General features: G+C 38.5%; 2 protein-coding genes across 5 annotated transcripts in view; both read left to right on the top strand.

The window, feature by feature from the left end:
- Nucleotides 1-18,842, top strand: part of drongo (Arf GTPase activating protein drongo) — a 275,048-nt gene that overhangs the window by 154,068 nt on the left and 102,138 nt on the right. The gene's annotated exons all lie outside the window — the stretch shown is intronic.
- On the top strand, nucleotides 12,228-17,268 carry CalpB (Calpain-B). Its single transcript, XM_067767003.1, has one exon. The coding sequence runs from the start codon at nucleotides 12,490-12,492 to the stop codon at nucleotides 15,301-15,303; it is 2,814 nt and encodes a 937-aa protein (XP_067623104.1). The 5' UTR covers nucleotides 12,228-12,489; the 3' UTR covers nucleotides 15,304-17,268.

Genomic DNA, 18,842 nt, shown 5'->3' with positions numbered 1-18,842 from the left:
TTTGTTTAGATTAATGAGTTTGGCTGATATTCCCGTTGCTGGGAGTAAAAACAATTTGGCCTGCCTTTGCCCTGGGTATTTAATCTACTGTCATCTGAACGGCTTAGTTAACCAGTTACTTATAGTTTCCTCAGTTACTTATGGTTTCCTAGTGTAAGTCCACAGAAAGGGCTCTGCAACATTGAATACTGCTAAAGCACCCTGCTTGTCTCGGTAGTATGCCTATTTATTTCATTCATATCCCTGATGCCCGGGAACCCATCCTAACAAAACCTTGTTTATAGCTTCCATATCATTTAGAAGAAAATTTTTCTAAGCGGGGTCGCCCCTCGGCAGTGTTTGGCAAGCGCTCCGAGTGTATTTCTGCCATGAAAAGCTCTCAGTGAAAACTCATCTGCCTTACAGATGCCGTTCGGAGTCGGCATAAAACATGTAGGTCCCGTCTGGCCAATTTGTAGGGAAAATCAAGAGGAGCACGACGCAAATTGGAAGAGAAGCTCGGCCTAAAATCTCTTCGGAGGTTATCGCGCCTTACATTATTTTTTTTATCATTTAGAACTGCAATGCATCCACCTTTGCTTCCTTAGTTTGGTTGCCGAAGACCACGCAAATAATAAGAACAACAAAATTAAGCAAACTGTATCGACGAGTTTGTATTGGCATTACGGGTGCGATGAGAACTTCCCCTGCTGATGCACTTAGTCCCTTCCGTATTCTAATAGAGAAAGAGGCAATACTCGCTGCACTAAGACTTCAAAATATCTCTGAGCTAAAGAGCGGGAACATGACACGGCAGATGAAAGTAATAAGAAAATTCATAAGAAATCCCGTATCACAACAGTATAAAATGTCCAGTAAACCATTAGAGCCAAGTGCAGACGAAGAAATCTCTTGCAGCTTTGTTTAAGGTATCATCTAAATGAGGGTGGGTTCTGTCCAGTGTAGCTCGAAGTTATTTTGCTTCCATTGAATATCGGATTTTGATGCCACCTAGGGAGGGTTCTAACATGGATAGTTTTCTTCTCAGTATAAAAGGCACTTGCACAGTGTTTTTAGGATGTACATAGTTACATTCCTTTGGTATCACACCACTTTTCTACGATGCGCAGGGCTTGTTGCATGCTAATGGAAATTTTGTTTTCGTGCATCCCTGTTAAGTCATCTGCATTTCAGAACCTGAAAGAGGTCATCTATGACTAAGGTCTACAAGAGGAGGCAGAGCACACCCCCTTGAGGGCATTCCCTAGTGGTCACAATCGACTTCATTGATTTGCCCAACTCAAAACTGATTTTTCTTCTCTTTGGCATGGATAACACCCAGGGAATGATCATTGGGCTGATATCCCTTCCAATAAAAGCTTGTTCGATACTTAATGTGTCGTGTTATCAAAGGTCCCTGATATGTCAATAAAAGATCAAAGGGCAATGTTTTTAGACTCGCAAGCCTTTTCAATTTTTTACGTGAGGCTATGAATTGCCGTCACCGTGGATTTTCCTGACTGATAGGCAAAGTGAGTTCAACACAGATGGAGTTGCTTTGAATTGATCACAGCTGTTCCGTTTTTTTTTTAATATTTTTAAATCGGCTTTCTACATTAGACTGTGTCAATGCTCTGCGTGCAATTTGCGCTACTCAAATCACTAACTGCGTTACACAGTACTACTACATACAGAGAAATTCTTTTTTGCTTCGAGCAAGAGTTTTGACAGCGATATTATTTATTGCAGAATGTAACCACTGTTTTTTTTGGTTTTTAAGTGGCATACAAATTTACATTTACCTTGCGGGTTATGGCGGGCTTAAAATCCAAATCCAATTCCTGGTAAATGTGGGTGGTGCCACGCCCATATTCCAAACATTTTTGGAATTTTTGTTTGCGTCATAAAACCAATCCACCTACCAAATTTCATTAGCTTAGCGGTATTCGTTTTTGAGTTATCTCATTTTTTCCATTTTTCAAAATTTTCGATATCGAAAAAGTGGGCGTGGCTATCATCCGATTTCGCTCATTTTAAACACCAATCTATTCTGGGTCCAGATAAGCCCGTATACCGAATTTGGTGAAGATATCTGTCGTGTTAACGGACGGACAGACGGACGGACCACGCCCACTTTTTATATATATAACATTTTGGAAAACACAAAAAACCTGATTATTTAGTAAATAATACACCTAGAATGTTGAAATTTGACGTGTGGACTGACATTGAGACTCTTGATAAAAATTTGAAAAAAAAAAAAAATTTAAAATGGGCGTGGCACCGCCCACTTGTGATAAAATCAATTTTACAAATATTATTAATCATAAATCAAAAATCGTTAAACCAATCATAACAAAATTAGGCAGAGAAGTTGCCTTTACTATGAGGAATGCTTTGAAGAAAAATTAACGAAATCGGTTAAGGACCACGCCCACTTTTATATAAAAGATTTTTAAAAGGGTCATGGACGAATAAAATAAGCTATATCTTTGCAAAAAAGACCTTTATATCAATAGAATTTCATTTCCAAAGTGGATTTATAACAAAAAAAAGAAAAACTTCAAATTTAAAAAAATGGGCGTGGCACCGTCCCTTTTATGACTAAGCAATTTTCTATGTTTCGGGAGCCATAACTCGAAAAAAAATTATAGGATCGTAATAAAATTATTTACACAAATGTTCCCTATAGTAGGAAATATTTATAGTAAAAATGGACGGGATCGGTTAAAGACCACTTAGCAAAAAATAGTTTTGAATCAATGATATTTCACTTATCAAGTTTTATTGTAAGAGGAAATGGGAAGAATTTCTTTTAAACGGGCGGTGCCACGTGTTATGTAGAAAAGTAATTTATCTGAAATGAAATGTACAATTGAAGCTCACGCTGAGTATATAATGTTTGGTTACACCCGAACTTAGACACCTTTACTTGTTTTATTTCAAGTTGTAATGCCGCTTTAAGTAGCTTCACCAGCCCACATTCATATAGTTTCCACTACATACTATCTCACTGTAACAGCGATGAGCAAGCGAATGAGAATGCACTGGCAAAATGCAAGCAATCACTTACAAGAATTTCATTCGCGCAACAGTCGCCTTAAAGCGATTGCGAAAACTTCTCAAACTGTTTTTAACGATTCATACTTAAGTAGAAACAATTTGCATTTGATAAGGAATCGAAGGCGTGACCTATAATATGGTTAGAACGCACGAACCACAACTGTCAAGCGGATCTCTTAGCCCGCATCGGTACAACTGAGCCGGATGAATATGGCTGTAGGGATTTTGGGATTCCGCTGGCCACCTGTGGATTGCTCCTCCATAGCTGGGCCTCGAGTCAGCTCAGCAAACGTTGGGCGGACACCACGTTTTGCAGGCTAGCAAGATCTTTCTGGCCGAAAGTGGATGGCAGGAGGTCTGCTGAAATAATTGGGTTCACTAAGGCTCATTGGGGTATTGACAGGGCACTTTCCCATGGGTATCCATGCGGTACGTTTCAATATACTGGAAACTCCATCCTGCAGCAGCTGTATGGAGGATGATGAGGTGGAATCACCAAATCACTTTATGCTTGATTGCCCAGCTTTTGCCAGAACTAGGCGAAAGTACTTCGGGCGCGACTCACTTGGATCTCCCGAGGATTTATCCAAAGTTGAGATCGGTATCATTGGGAGCTTTATCGTTGCTACCCAACGATTCTCTAAGTAACTAGATCTAAGTCACCGTTATTTTTGGTGTATGTGGTATCACAAAGGACCTTCGTGTTGTCCAAGTGAGCTACCCTCATCAGGGCAGCTACCACCTAACCTAACCTAACCTAACGCACCAACCACCAGTTACTTGGGAATCGATCCCGATTCGCTATCGCCGTCTCACCAATCCTATCCACCGATTAGTCAGCTACGACTCGCCGTGTATCAAATTCACCAATCATCGGTTGCTTGGGAATCGATCCACCTTATTCATGATCGCCGGTTTCCCAATCATATCCACTGGCAGCCATGTACGACTCACCGGGTATTGATTTCATCTACCACTGCAGTGGTAGGGCACTGGTTGCTTGGAAATCTCTCCACTGCTTCATCGAGTGGAGTCAGCACACCACCAGGATATCAGTCCAACCATCGCAAAATCCCTCTACTCGTGGGTAGAGCACTATGTTATCAGTTGGTAACCCAGTCACCGCTCACCGAGTACACCAGCAACAGCAAGGTGTCCGTTAACTGAAACCCGTTCGCCCGTCTTCCGCTGCATGCGTACCGATTCCTCCGGCATTCGGACGCTATCCATCTATCCTACACCTTTCATCCCTTCCATCAATCAGCGGCTGGTTACAGTTTCCCTCCAATGTTGCATCTTGGTACAACTCCCTGCCACAGTGTGTTTTTGTGTACGTCTGAACCAAATACCACCAACAAAGTGATTGGGTGAGTGCAGCTTTCGACGAAACCCACCTCGCAAAGTTTGATCTACGAAAAAAGTTGAAATTTATGTTTGGATTCGCTTGAAATTCGGTACTTAGGTAGCCCAGGTTTTAATTTGGGCTGCTTTTTTCCGAAAAATTAAACTGGACCGCCCTGTTCCATAAAACATTCTTTAACATATCGTTTTGCTTCTTGCCCTAATTTATGTTGGGAACACTTAGGAGAATGATCGATCCGACCGGGTAATATACATATAGTTAGTTTAAAAATAAATGTCACCCTAATGTACATACGTACGTATGTTTTACATACTTATTGTACATTATTTCGATATTGCCCAACACCCATTTAAACTATTAACAAATCATTGGATATTTTGTATATCCTCTTGAAGAAATTGCGTTGTTGTACAATTCGTTTCAATAAAAACTCATCTGATGCTTTTCTAAGTCTCCCATTGGTTAGGTATTTCTCTCGTAATTGGGAAAACTCGTGCAAATACTGCATATAATATACATAATAGAGATGAACAGGGGTGTAAATATTTAACACCGATCCCGTTCATATCGGGACTGTTACTGCATTTTGTCCTCCTCGTTACACATAGTCATTAACAGGGAAAACGGTATCACTCCGAATCCGGTGATACCCCAGTAACTTGGTGAGCCTATTATTCTCTGGCTGGAAAGGTCATATAGAACGAGCATATCTCTAACCTGGATGCCTCAAAGTTGGAAAATGGTTATAACCACATGAATACGCTAAAGATTATAAACTAATTAGCTGAAGGTTCTGAAAAGGCCTTAGATATCCACATTAGGTCGGTCCTAGAATGCCTTAAGCTTTCTATGCGTACATGAAGGTCAGGTCCACCGATTTACCCTCCATAAGCTCAATAGGGTAATACAAGCCAACATGGGTTTGGTTACAGCTACCCTTGTGAGCAGAGGAACTCCTCAAGATTTCTCTCTTCGCTTCTGTGTGTGATCGCGCTGAACGAGATTCTAGTGGAGATTAATAAAAATGAAGTGAAGGAAGTCGCATATTCACACGATGTCGTAATCGTTGAATCAGATATATTCCCATCGACATTAGTTGAAACACTAAAAAGAGCGCTTCGAAGGCCTTACGTCTGAGCAGCCAAAAGCGGCATTAACGTAAACCCTAGCTGATACTGGTTACTAACAAGAACAATATATCACAGTTTCGACTGTTTTCTCTAAATGGTACTGCCCCCTCTCTGTCTACGAGAGTCAAGTATCTGGGCGTTAATATAGTCAGCAAACTTAGCTGGAAATCTAATAAAGAACGTAGTGCCGAAATGACTTACATAGACGTCTACTCTCGTCAGCAGAAACTGGGGACTAAAACCTAAACTTTTGATGTGGCTATATACGGCATGATGGATGGCCATAGACAAACAGTGCAATATTAAAAAGATGTCGTGTCCAACTGGTGCACTAAATTTGTTTCTAAACCAGCAACCCCTGAACCTTCACACACAAGAAACCGCAACTTGTTCGCTAGTAAGACTTCGTGAGTCTGACTGTTGGAACTCGAGGCAGTATGGCCACAGTAGTATTCTCAGAAGGCTCCTTCATCAGATTATCACACGATACCACTAAGTTTTGAGAGGTGCCATAAGGTTAAGTTCCCTCAAGAGGGAACTGCTGGGGAGACGGGTGCGAAAGGCGAAATTTTACTTTTTATTGCACGGTTCCTGAATGGGCGGCGGTGTGGGACCGGTTGTATTGTGTAAGCATCTGTGTCACTGTCTATACGTCGTCTTAACTTTGCTAGTATCTTCCAAGCGGAAGTTCATGTCGGAGGTCTCATGGCGCTTAACTCCCTCATCACTTCGTCTACGGCTGTCAGCAGCTCCAAGAGAACGCTTCAAGGCGCAGCTAACTTCGCAAAACAACTCTTATATAGGTACCAGGTCACATTAGCATTAAGGGCAACGAGAAAGCAGACGAAATTTCAAAGGCAGGGTCACTGTTGGATGCTGTTGAGGCATTCGAGATTCCTTATCCATTTATATCAAGCAAATTAAACGTACATAGCAGATCCATGGAGTTATCGGTCTGGTACTCCTTGGACACCTGCAAGTAAACCCAGCATAAATAAATAAATAAATGTAAGGCGCGATAACCTCTGAAGAGATCTAAGGCCGGGATTCTCTTGCGTCATGCTCCTATTTCTTTTTTCCTACAAATTGGCGGGATCGGACCTACTTGTTTTATGCCGATGAGTTTTCACTGAGAGCTTTTCATGGCAGAAATACACTCTGAGTGCTTGCCAAACACTGCCGAGGGGCGACCCCGTTAGAAAAATTTTCCTCTAATTGAAAAAACTTGTTTCTAAAGTTTTTGATGGTGCTTTTCCCGGGGCGTGAACCCATGATCTTCGGTGTGGTAGGCGGAGCACGCTACCATCACACCACGGTGGCCGGTACCAAGCATACCTGGCCGAATAACGAAAGTAGAAGAACATGTGACCAACTAAATAGATCAGGGAAAGAAATCCTTAGGTTCAACGCCACAATCACGGGACACTGGCCGCATGGCATTCGCAGGACCTCCGGCGAGGAATGCAGCAAACAAACAGTCGCGCTCTACCTGTGTTAATGCCAAGTAACAGAGAAAGAATGTACTTTTATTTTTAAATTAAGACCGTCTCATTCCGGATTACATCAAAGATCGAAAAACGGCTCTTAATACGCTGAATGATTTTCAAAATTCCTACTGATATTAGCCCCGAAAGTAAATATAAATCGTTCAGCTCTAATACCCAAATACATATGTACACACATATGTAGATTTATATATGCAATTCGTCGACCCTGTAGCTCTCAGTGAGTCATATTTTTTTCTCTTTAATATAAACAACATTTACTAGAACTAAAATTTAGCTAAGCATGAATGCAAACGCATTGTTAAACAGAAACATTTTTATACAACACATACCAATATATGAATTGTAGACACAACACTGAAATTGTGACGTGATAACATTTGTGTGAGCGTGTAACAACAGCCACACGGTTGCATTTGGTAGGTAGTAGCCAAAATAAAGTTTTGGAAGAGGCTTTTTACTTGACGATCTCAACGTGGCCGCCGTGGTGTAATGGTAGCGTGCTCCACCTACCACACCGAAGATCCTGGGTTCTCTCCCCGGGAAAAACAATATCAAAATTTTAGAAACAAGTTTTTCAATTAGAAGAAAATGTTTCTAAACGGGGTCGCCCCTCGGCAGTGTTTGGCATGCACTCAGAGTGTATTTCTGCCATGAAAAGCTCTCAGTGAAAACTCATCCACCTTGCAGATGCCGTTCTGAGTCGGCATGAAACAAGTAGGTCCCGTCCCGCCAATTTGTAGGTAAAATTAAAAGCAGCACACCACAAATTGGAAGAGAAGCTGGGCCTAAAATCTCTTCAGAGTTTATCGCGCTTTATATGTATTTATTTATGTATTGAAACGATTTCTCGTCTTCTACCAAATTTGGTTTGAATACAAATCAGTTTCAACGCTGTGCCATATGTCACTAATTTCTGTAGCGATATATCTTGGCCTAATTATCGTCTCCAAGTTAAAGCACGGTATCCACATAATAAAAAACGTTCAAAAGCAGACCCGACCCTTTTCGTTAAATTCGAACAGCGGTATACACATGTTTAGTATGTTCTGCCATTTCCATTCCCTTTTGCAAATCTAAATTGGTGAATCAATTTTTATAAATCAATTCTTCTTACTCAGCTGAAATTAATAGCAAAATTTATCAAATATAACACTTCATTAGGAAGAATTTGATATTCGAAAAAAAAAAAAATTTTAAATAAAAAGAACACAATCGGAAATAAGAATTCACCAAACCAAAAAATTCGCAATTTGCAATTTCGAGGAATTTCCCAGTAAAGAGTTGGCATCACTGAACGCCACCTCACTCAGTCATTTAATTGAACACTGCGCGTGCTCACCAGGGCCAAATTAACCCTCAACGGGGCCCTGGGAAACCATCAATTTGGGGGCCTTTTTTTCACATCCGTTCCCTTCGTTTTTCGATTAAAAAATACAAACTTATATCTTTCATACAAATTTTATTGCCACAATGTAACAATATCAATAAAATTACTATCTACATCTTAAACATGTCGCGTTCTGCATTTGTTTTCTGCAAAATCATCAATTATATCATCAATATCGATTTTGTTCAATAAATCTGACTCAATGCAAAGTCGCGTTGTAGCTCTTTCAGCAGCTTTGATTCTTTTTAATTGCGAGAAGGATCGTTCGGCAGAACAATTTGTGATCATTAATGTTAAAAAAATCCCAAGAGCTATTTCTGTGTTTGGAAATACATTGGCTAATTGATCTTCCATTAGAATCTTATACAAATGACTATGAGTTTTTTGTGCATCAGTGTATCTGGAGTTCACGTAAATTTGGAGTTGTTTCATTTCAATAAAAAATTCTTCCAAATCTCTAGAATAAAAACGAACTAAGTTATTTATAGCTTCGAGGCGGTCTCCATCACTTAGAGAAAAGTTGATGAGAAATGCAAATCTCTCTGAAACTTCCATATACACTTTCGCACGTCGTTTGATTTCGCTGTAAAGATAGTCGATGATTTCGAAGAAACCTTTTGTCCTAAAATCATTGCGAGGCAAAAATTCTACTTCTAAAGCATTTCCGCCATTAGGTTGTTTTTTCTACGACGAGTACGTTTTACGATTTCTGTATAACCTATACCAGGTAATAATTGTTTTGTGTTTTCCTCGAAATCATTGAACTTTTCACGGAATGAAACTAAACTCTCTTCCTACGATCCGTACAAAAAATATCAGGAAATCCCCAAATTCGTTACAATACATTCATTTATTTTTCATCCATCATTAAACATTAACTCATTCATCATTCTAGTGGAAATTTCCGATTGAAGGCTTCTACACCCTCTGTTCCAAAAATAATCGAAATTTTTCAAAATAAAAACAACCAGTGTACAGTTTGAGATAATTCTTTTTTATTATTCAATATACTCTCCTTTCACTTCGATACCCTTTGCACGCTCAATTTGTCAAATGAGTCGGAAATGTCCTTTTTAGGAACCTTGTCTAGTTCGTCGGTCGTCGCCTTTTGAACGCGGTCAATTGAGTTTTATTTATTTGAGTAACATTTATTTTCAGTTCTGACCACATTTTTCTTTCACTCTCTAGAATTTTATGTTTGTAAGAAAATTTTAGAAGTCTTTTTCATTTGGGGGCCCCAGGCAACTGCCTATTCTGCCTACTTGTTAATCCGGCCCTGGTGCCCACACAGAGTAAAGCGCCAAATACACGACACGAACATTTCCGCGAACATTCCGCAATCTTGTTCGCAGCTTTGGCCGAACATTAGTTCTCTTTAGTGATGGACGATATGGCGATTTTGAGCTATCAGTGAAAATAGATATGGCTATTTTTGAATCGCGGCTCTTTTTTATAGCTATAGCGATCGCTATATTTTAACAAGCGATTCTATACAGAAGATATGATGGGCGATATAGCGATTTTGAGCTATCAGTGAATATAGATATGGCTATTTTTTATAGCTATGGCGATCGCTTTAACTTATCTTTAATAAGCGAATCTGAAATTATTTTTATACTTGGATAAAAAAAAACGAATTTTAAGTTTATTTACCGGAGTAGATTGAATGTTATACATTAATTTAATTTAGTATACAGAATATGAACCAAAATTGGAACAAAAAGAAAAAAATATGTACTTTTTATTGTAAACTGATGTAATGTGAAATTCTAATTTTCTGAGATGTTATGATATATATTATTAACTGGCTGACGACAATATGTTCAGACTCGTATTACACTCAATGAGATGAAACTAGCTGAAATAGATGTCTATGCATCTTTGTTTTATAAATTTTGCTAATTGAAAATGGTTTGATTTTTAAGATGAATCAACCCGAAATAAATCTGTATATGTAACACCATAAAAATATGATTTATTTACTAAATTATACTACACCGATGTATTCAGGAATACTCCGTATGAATTTATTCTGAAAGTTGTATTTGGCTGCATAATATTTGAATAGTAAAGTGAATAAAGTTTTAATGAAAAATACAGAGAAAAAATATAGCAAATTCTTCAAACTATTATAAAAATATTCTTTAGCAGAAAATTAGCCACCCACTGCAGTGCCCTAGAAATTAACCGGAGAATTCAACCATATACAAACCATTTAACAAACTTGAATTGCATTCTCCCAAAAAACTTAAATTTTGAGTTAATCTGTTTACAATAAGACGAGTGATATATGTTTCTATAATTCTTTTATTTTTCATCAAAAACACAAATTTTATAAAACTCTTAACGGCTACAGCCTAGAAGTATTAACTTATGAGTAACACATGCATTAGTTTCGGTAACGTTTTACAAGACGGTGCACCACCTGATTTTTATCGAAATTTAACAAAGATCGTATCAAAAGACGCGTCTCAACCTCCGTTTTAATTAAGTTTTGATCCCCTAGGGGTCATTTTACGGTTTTTTGTAAATAACTTTCGACAGAAATAAAATTTTTGATTTCCGATTCTTAAAACGGAGGTCGAGACGCGTCTTTTGATACCACCTTTGATAATTTTCGATAAAAATTTGGTGGTGGACCGTCTTGTAAAACGTTGCCTATATTTTTTTCCAATTTTCGAGAAAATTGTTCCTTTTTGTATCCAATAAACTTTTTTACTCAGTCGTAAAGTAAAGCACACAGATGAGTAGTAATGAACGATATTTCACTATCGATGATTGCATCGCCGCTATCACTATTAGTATTAGAATTTCACGCTGAAGGAAAATCGCCAATCGCTATAATCGCTATTGGCGATATTCTGCCAGAGGTGATTGTCATTCAAAAGAATCGAATGAAGGAAAATCGCCAATCACTGATATATTTGGATTGAAATAGCTACAGCTATTAGCGATTTGTCAATAGCGGCGATGCAATCGCCAATAGCGAAATATCGTTCCATCACTAGTTCTCTTTCAGACAGCGATGAATACAGACAACAATTGTGCTGCAGCAATATTGCTCGCTGTGGCAATTAAGCTTAAAAAAAAGAGAGAAGATCGTAAAAACAGAATTTGGTGCAAAGAATGGTTTAAAAAACGAGCAGTTCTTGGACAAAGTGAGCTTATTAAAAAACTGGAATTCACGTCACAAAATGATTTTAAAAATTTCGTTCGTATGAGCAAGGCAACATTTTATTGTATTGCGCCCGCAAACTACTTATTTTTTTTATAACTGTATCCTTTGTGGCATCAGGATCTACTTCTTTTAATTTTTCGATTAAAGTCGCATAATCATTATTCTTTTTAATTCTATTACAATAATCTTTGCTTTATACATTTCAATAAATTCACTCAGACATTTTTTATTGTCCATTTTACTTTTCCGCGCACGTGTGTTCCGTTCAGAAATTACTACGATTATGAGCTATTTCGCCATACACGCACGAACAGTTCCCGCAAATGTTCACCAAAAATTAAAATATCTTAATTTTTGGCGAACATTTGCGCGAACTGGCAAACACCACCATACACGACAGAAGTCGCAGAAACATGACATAACGGGAATGTTCGCGGAAATGTTCGTGTCGTGTATTTGGCGCTTAACGAAATGTGTGTGAAGAAAGAAGCAAATGAAAAATGAAAATAAACAGTTTGAGAGCAGTAAAAATATAGAGTTCTCTTCGTTTACTTGCATATTTCGACTTCGCGACTGTGAATCACACTACTACCTACCCTTAGCTACAACTAATTGAAAAAATACGCGCGCATGCGACGCTGTGTTGACTCACACGACCAGTCAGTTTTCCAACCAGTCATTGACGGCAAAAAAGTTCTCAATCTCGTGTCATTGTATGCGTTGAAATTAGTATGTGGAAACTGTGTGATGAAGTGAAACGTTTGTGCCACTACAACGCGCTTGTATCGATTTATAATAGTGTCAAATTTTTTAAAGCAAGAAAATAAAGACAAATTAAAAATTTAAATTTAGAGATTTACGCAATTTTACTAGACAAAAAAATGTACGATCCAAGAAACTATTTTCCAAAAAATTACCATTCCACAGGAATCGGTTTAGTGAACTTAGCAGCATTGGGCTATAACAAAAATGAACGTAGTGATAGTGATACACCAAAACCGGGTCTATATCCAGCGCTGCCCTATCCAACAGCTCCACCAGATCCAGATGCAGCACGTCTAACCTATGGTATGCCAATGCCACCAGGTGCAGCAAATTCAACACCATATCCACCAGCATCAACAGCTCCATATCCATCAGCCTCAACAGCACCATATCCACAACAACAGTCGTTATATCCGACCTTGGGACAGTCAGCACAAAATGTACTCTACCCCAATGGTGGCATGATGCCGCAACCGTATGCACCATATGCAGCAGCAGCAGCGACGGCGCCATATCCGTCCGCCCTTGGTTCTTCTAATGCAGAGCCAGCATATCCAACATTTGGTGCGGCGACAGCACCAGCGCTTCCCTATCCAACATCAATGCCAAGCGGTATGCCGCTACCATATAGTGTGCCACCGCCAACATCAGCATCCAGCCTTTATCCAACAATACCAATGCTACCAGATGGTGCAATGCCAACATATGGTGGTGGTGGTGGTTGTGTAGTGAGTGAATCAGCAAATGAAACGCTACCAACGCACAATGAAGAACCATCAGTGGGGGTGCCAGAGATACCATTTTCGGCGGTCAAAGTACCCGAAAATGAGAATATGTTTTGGATGAAAGAGAAGATACGTGAAACGCGTGGTGTACAAGATGACGCACATGTGCCATACGATACGCTACGCAACAGCTGCCTAGATAATGGCACACTTTTTGAAGATCCCGATTTTCCAGCAAACAATGACTCACTAATGTTTTCACGACGCCCCGATCGTTATATTGAATGGTTGCGTCCGCATGAAATAACTGATGATCCGCAATTCTTCGTGGATGGCTATTCACGTTTTGATGTGCAGCAAGGTGAATTGGGCGATTGTTGGCTTCTGGCAGCAGCAGCAAATTTAACTTCCGATCCGAATTTATTCTTTCGCGTTGTGCCACCTGATCAAAATTTTGAAGAAAGTTATGCTGGTATCTTTCATTTCTCGTTCTGGCAATATGGCAAATGGGTAGAGGTTGTGGTGGATGATCGTTTGCCCACATATCGTGGTGAATTAATTTATATGCATTCAACCGAACGTAATGAGTTTTGGAGCGCATTACTGGAGAAAGCCTATGCTAAGTTGCATGGTTCGTATGAGGCGCTCAAAGGCGGTACAACTTGCGAAGCGATGGAAGACTTTACAGGCGGTGTTACTGAATGGTATGACTTGAAAGAGGCGCCGCCAAATCTTTTCAACATACTCGATAAAGCCATGAATCGTAATTCTTTAATGGGTTGCTCATTAGAACCCGATCCGAATGTATTTGAGGCTGAAACACCACAAGGCCTCATACGTGGACACGCCTATTCGATATCGCGGGTATGTATGATTGACATACACACACCAAATAGGCATGGGAAGTTACCAATGATTCGATTACGCAATCCATGGGGTAATGATGCCGAGTGGAATGGTCCATTTAGTGATAATTCACCTGAATGGCGTTATATACCCGAAGCGCAAAAGCAAGAGTTGGGTCTCACATTCGATGCCGATGGCGAATTTTGGATGCCCTTTCAAGAGTTTCTCAACAATTTCGATCGTGTTGAAATATGTAATCTCTCACCAGACTCACTAACTGAAGATCAACAACATGATGGCAAACGTAAATGGGAAATGCAAATGTTCGAAGGTGAATGGACTGCTAATGTGACCGCAGGCGGTTGCCGTAATTTCCTCGAGACATTCTGGAGTAATCCGCAGTATGTTATAACGCTAACCGATCCTGATGATGATGATGATGATGGCAAATGCACCGTTATAGTTGCGTTGATGCAAAAGAATCGGCGTTCGAAACGTAATCGTGGCATGGAATGTTTAACGATCGGGTTTGCTATCTATCATTTGACTGATCGTGATATGGAGACACGCCCACAAGGTTTGAATTTTTTCAAATATCGCGCCTCCGTAGCGCGTTCACCACACTTCATTAATACACGCGAGATTTGTGCGCGTTTCAAGTTACCACCTGGTAATTATCTAATTGTACCATCCACCTTTGATCCCAACGAAGAGGGTGAGTACATAATACGTGTCTTCTCTGAGACAGTGAATTCCATGGATGAAAATGATGATTCAGTGGGTTATTGTGATGTGGATGATCGCATTAAACCCAACATACCGCCACCGCGTGAAGAAGATCCACAACGTGAAAATTTGCGTCGACTATTTAAGAGTATCGCTGGTAGCGATATGGAAGTGGATTGGATGGAACTCAAACGCATACTTGATCACTCGTTGCGCGATGTTATGATCGATGGTAATACATTTTCGAAAGATGCTTGCCGTTCAATGGTGGCTATGATGGATAAAGATCAATCGGGTAATTTGGGCTTTGAAGAGTTCGAAGCGCTACTTACCGATATTGCCAAATGGAAGGCCGTATTCAAATTTTATGATCGTGATCATAATGGTGAAATAGAAAGTTTCCAACTGCGTGATGCGCTCAATTCAGCTGGCTATCGTTTAAATAATCGTGTGTTGAACGCGTTGGGACGTCGTTATACATCACGCGAAGGTAAAATTACCTTTGATGATTTTCTGATGTGTGCGGTTAAGACTAAGTCATATATTGACATATTCCGCGAACGCGATACCGATGACATGAATCGTGCGACATTTAGCATGGATGAATGGTTGGAAAGAACCGCCTACACGTAAGCTAAAAAGGGAGAGAGAGTTTGCGGTCAAGTGGAACTCGAAGCTGTGAGGTGCGTTTGCTGTCGAACTTGTTGCGGCTGCTTGTCTGATCTTTAACGATCACAAATTGCTTTTTTTTTTTTAAATGTTAGCTAAGTAAATCTTTGTTGTTGTATTTAATAATTTTATAAAAATAGAAATAAAGTTTTGGTATAACTTCAATTATCGCAAACTTGTGAGTAATGAAAATAAAAGGAAGCAAGAAATAATTTAAATGGAATGTAACTAGAAACAAGTATTTAATGTTGAACAAATGTACAATTCATAAAAATCTACAAACATACATATATCTACATATATAACCGGCGAGTGCAAATATTTTAGACTTAAAACAAAGCAAAAAAGCTTGGAAGATGTACTTTAGTATATAATAAAGAAAATTTAGTAATAAAACCAGTTTCCTATATGTACCTAACTACTTTCAACCTATATACATTACGTGGATAAAAAAGAGCTTAATTGAACGCATTAGGGCTGATTACATTCAACACGGCGTCTACAGACCACAACCACAATAAAGCAAAGCTTGACGACAACCGTAGCCAAGCATTGGCTTCTTAATTACCTTAAAAAGCGGCAGCCACCAATATAAATTACAGCAAACAGAAGCGAAAAATTTAGAAAAAAATATTATGTTTAAAAAACGCCCAAAAGAAGGATTTTAGCTTTTATTATCTGTTATTTACTTCTATTTTAGTTTTTATTGGACGCCACTCACTGTCGCTTCCCAAAAATAGAATTAGGTTTAATTTGGCTACAACAGCTTTCGTGATTGATTGTCGTGCCACTGTGTCGCGCCGAAAGTAATGACACTCATAAGAACATGTGTAAAAATAATATGACAGGTATGGCGCCTACACCGCCGTCGTGAATGTGATCAGCCCTACGAGGGTTGCTATTTATATTTTGAGCCTAATAATGAAAAGACAGTAATTTATTATCGAAAATGGCTTTATTGTTTTTCGAAGTATTCTCCATGATAATCAATACTTTTGCATGCGTTCAAACCAATTTTCGTAGCACTTTTTCTACTCCGATTGAGGTATCTCCAAAACATGGTTTTTGAATGCATCAACGACTTCTTCAGACGCCGAAAAACGTTGACCACGCAATTTATTCTTGTTTTGCGGAAATAAAAAGAAGTAATTTGGCGCCAAATCAAGGCTGTACGGAGGGTGACTCATTAATTCGACGTTTTGGCCAGTCAAATAGACGGTTGTTTCAGCCGCTGTGTGAGAGCTGGCATTGTCATGATGAAGAATGATCCTTCGTTGCCGCTTCTTCCTCCGTATTTCACCAAGCATTACTGGCAAACTAATGGTTGTGTACCATTCGGAATTCACCGTTCTTCGTTGCTCTAATGCGTAGGAGCAGATTTTTTCTAAAATGAAATATTTTCCTCGGCACCCAAAAACACCTTCGCTTTGAGTTTTCATCAAAACGGAAGTGTTTCTTAGCGCCGCAAAAAATATTATTCTTAATTTTCATGCTCTCATTAACATATCTGTGGACATTTGACAAAATAACCTGTTTCAAAAATGCAAACTTCAGGAGAGCAAAAAACGTGTTTAGGGCCTTCCACTATAAAGATTCCTTATATATAAAGGACAAAATCGCTGATACCTGGATACTGGTAATTAACGAAGTGTTCTTCAATCAGTTGATTTATTTTAAACCTTTTACTTTTTTAAATAAATACAAAACAAATAAGTAAGTAAGCTGTTTTTTCAAATTTCATTTTTGTAAAATAGGACATGGTTTTTTTGTCTTATGTCGACACAAGTTTTTTTGACGAAAGCCAATTAAAAAAAAAAGCCAAATTAAAATTTTTTTCTAGCGACATTTATCTTTGAATTAATTTTATTAATGAACTTGTTTTAAAATAAAGAAAATATTCCATTTATTTTTAATTAAAAAATTCAAAAACATCGCGTATAATATTAAATTACTATTTGCATATGCATATGTAAGTATAGAAAATAATTATAATAATTATTATTAAGTATACTCTATATCATCTAGGTCCGAATCAGCTTCGACTTCGCATTCACCTTCTGCTGGTAAATGTCTATAAAAATTATGAAAATCGGTGTTGATCAGGGGCAGCATATCCAATAAATCTTTCTTTTTGTTTTTTGTTATAGTCAACAAAGATGTATAGCTCGGCAATATAGGAATCGAATTTACTGGACGACGTGGGTTGATGTTTAACTCATTAAATTCCACTTCTGGTTTCAAAGACGTCTTATATTGTAAAACTCCAGGCTTTTGTTTCTCATAGCGCATCCAGCGAACGTTTTTCCACTCAAACTTGTCACCTGAAATTGACGAGATTAAATAAATAGACTAAATATATACATTTAAATAAGTATCATAATATGTTTAATAATGAAAAATTTGAAATTTATAAGTTACGATTTGAAAATTACCTTTTGCGTTTGTCGTTCTCCAAGTGTAGTTCATTTTAAGGAGGGCACTGAAGTCAAAAAACTCTTCCTGCTTCATTTCATGTACGACGTATTTACTACTTGTAGCAGCTATAAGGTTGGCCCAGTCGTGCGGATGCTGAATGGATCCTGACATATTTTTCTTTTTCCTTTCAATCTGTGCATGAACGGAATCACATTCAAGATGCGTGTGTCCCACAACTAGGAATTTATGGTCTATAACCGCTATACTAGGATGTTTTTCGATAACTTGTTCAAACATGGCTGAAATATAAGAGTTACGATTCTGCCCCGGACATGAGTCGCTTTACATAATAACATGACTAATAGATTCTGGCAGGCTCATCAAACATTTAAAAATGCAGGAGCCAATATCATTTACAATTACTTCGTGCCATATGTAACAGTTTGCTTTTTTCGTTTCTCCGTCGTGCACTGTTAAATTGAAAGTCCATAATGGACGTTTATAAAAAAACATTGAAGCATGTAGGTACGGAGTTGGCAAACATTGTTGTAAGTCAAACGAAAACATTTTTACATTCCCATGGTTAATGGCTATCTCTTTGTCGGTTTTTTTGCAATCTGCCTCATCGTGATGTGCTTTTTGTTCCATTGATAGTTGTTTCTTTTCATTTTCCTCCGTCGTGTTTTCTACACGGGATTTTAGGATTTCACATTTATTGCAAAGATCAACTTGAGGCTTCTTAAACTTTATATTTAATCGTCGAAATATTTCTTGATATTTTGTTTCTGAAACCGGTTCAGAATACTTTTCTTTATACAATCTATATAAGTGAGCAAGGTTTGGGCCACGCTGGAAGTATAGCTGACTAGTGTGACGACGACTGTAATGGCTTTGGTACTTAGGTATACTGTGTATATGTGCAAGTACTTCATTATATTTTTCGATTGACAACTTATGATGAGGAGAATGCTTGCCTCGTTGGTCATTTGCGATATCTCCACCAAAATGGCCTTTGATCTTTTGACGACATACAGTTTTAATACTTTGATCCGTTTCACCAAATATTTTTAAAAAATAAACAAACTGTC

This window comes from Eurosta solidaginis, chromosome 2, assembly GCF_040869045.1.
Source record: "Eurosta solidaginis isolate ZX-2024a chromosome 2, ASM4086904v1, whole genome shotgun sequence".
NCBI classification, from domain to species: domain Eukaryota; kingdom Metazoa; phylum Arthropoda; class Insecta; order Diptera; family Tephritidae; genus Eurosta; species Eurosta solidaginis.
This window is presented reverse-complemented; position numbering and strand designations above follow the sequence as displayed.